General features: G+C 31.4%; 1 protein-coding gene across 1 annotated transcript in view; it reads right to left on the bottom strand.

Annotated features, from left to right (window-relative positions):
• Positions 1-1,140, bottom strand: part of LOC112523863 — a 5,523-nt gene extending 4,383 nt beyond the window's left edge. The window contains exon 1 of the mRNA XM_025133536.1: positions 1,022-1,140. Within this exon, the coding sequence (XP_024989304.1) occupies positions 1,022-1,140 (119 nt within the window). The remainder of the gene's footprint in view (positions 1-1,021) is intronic.
• Positions 1,141-1,458: the final 318 nt, after the last annotated feature.

Here is a 1,458-nt window from a genome sequence, read left to right as displayed (position 1 = left end):
ATAATATAAATGAAGAAGATAAAATTATAATAATAATAATAATAATAATAATAATAATAATAATAATAATAATAATAATAATAATAATAATAATAATAATAATAATAGTAAGTATGAATATATCATAATAATAATAAATAATGGGGAAATTTATAAAAAATAACCGGTTTACACAACTCTATGCCTCAAAATAACCACATTTTAGAGGTTTTATCGGAATGACCCCGAGGGCGATCCGTACACTATGGGGGCGATCCCCCCTTAAGTCTTAAAAAAAATATTTACTGTTCATTCCTCGTTGACCGTGCGTTTGACCTCGTTGACCGTGTTTGACCTCGCCCCCGGGGCGATCCAGACTGTCCGATCACCCTCCCCGGGGGCGATCCTGCTATTTTTAATTTTTTTTTTGGTATTTTTAATAAAACTGATATGCTATTGAACTTGTATTTTTTAACTTTTTTAGAACCAAATTTCATGGGTAAATGTTTAAAAATAAACCTTTATAATTATGGAGAATCAAAAATTATTTTTATCTGTTTTGGGTTTCGTAAATCAGATATAATAACTGATTGACGAAATTTGACCTCTATTTTGTCATTTTGTGTTTTTTATTTAACAATTAAGGGGTGTTTTTAATAAAAATGAAAAAATACATAAAGCGTGTCTTTTTACGTATTTAATTTTAAATTTCACGGTTTTTCGTTATAAAAAAACCGGATGATTGAAGTTGTATTTTTTTTTTTGTATTTTTAATAAAAATGATACGCCATTGAAGTTGTATTTTTTAACTTTTTTTGAACCAAATTTCATGGGTAAAGGTTTAAAAATAAACCTTTATAATTATGGAGAAGCAAAAATTATTTTTATCTGTTTTGGGTTTCGTAAATCAGACATTATATCTTATTTCGCGGTTTTTCATGATATGACACTCTATGACGTTGATTTGACGCCGATTTGACGTTGATTTGACGATGATTTTGTTTTATTACTTAACGTTTTATATAAATTGGATGTGGGGGACCATTCATCCCCACCACCGACCATCCCACCGCCCGTTTTCTCTGGAAAAACCGAGCGAAAAAACGAGCTTTGACCATTCCACCGACCATCCCGACCAATATCGATGTCATTCTTCGACATACCGTCATAGACTACCGTATAACGACATCAGCGACCTTCCACCGTCCACCACCCTCCTCCGCCACCAACCACCGTCTACCGCCGCCATCCACCACCGTCCGCTGCTACTATGGAAACACCGGTAAATACTCTATCTATATTTATATGTATATGTATTTATCTATATATATGTATATGTATCTATCTATCTCTCTCTCTCTATATATATATATATATGTATCTATCTATCTATATATATATATATATATTTATCGTTTATATCGCTTTTTTTTACGTTATGCATCTCTATATATATATTCGTTACCGCAATTTATATCG

This window comes from Cynara cardunculus, assembly GCF_001531365.2.
Source record: "Cynara cardunculus var. scolymus isolate 2C chromosome LG 12, CcrdV1, whole genome shotgun sequence".
Classification (NCBI taxonomy): Eukaryota; Viridiplantae; Streptophyta; class Magnoliopsida; order Asterales; family Asteraceae; genus Cynara; species Cynara cardunculus.
The sequence above is the reverse complement of the archived record's forward strand: the minus strand, read 5'-3'. Positions and strand labels throughout refer to the sequence as shown.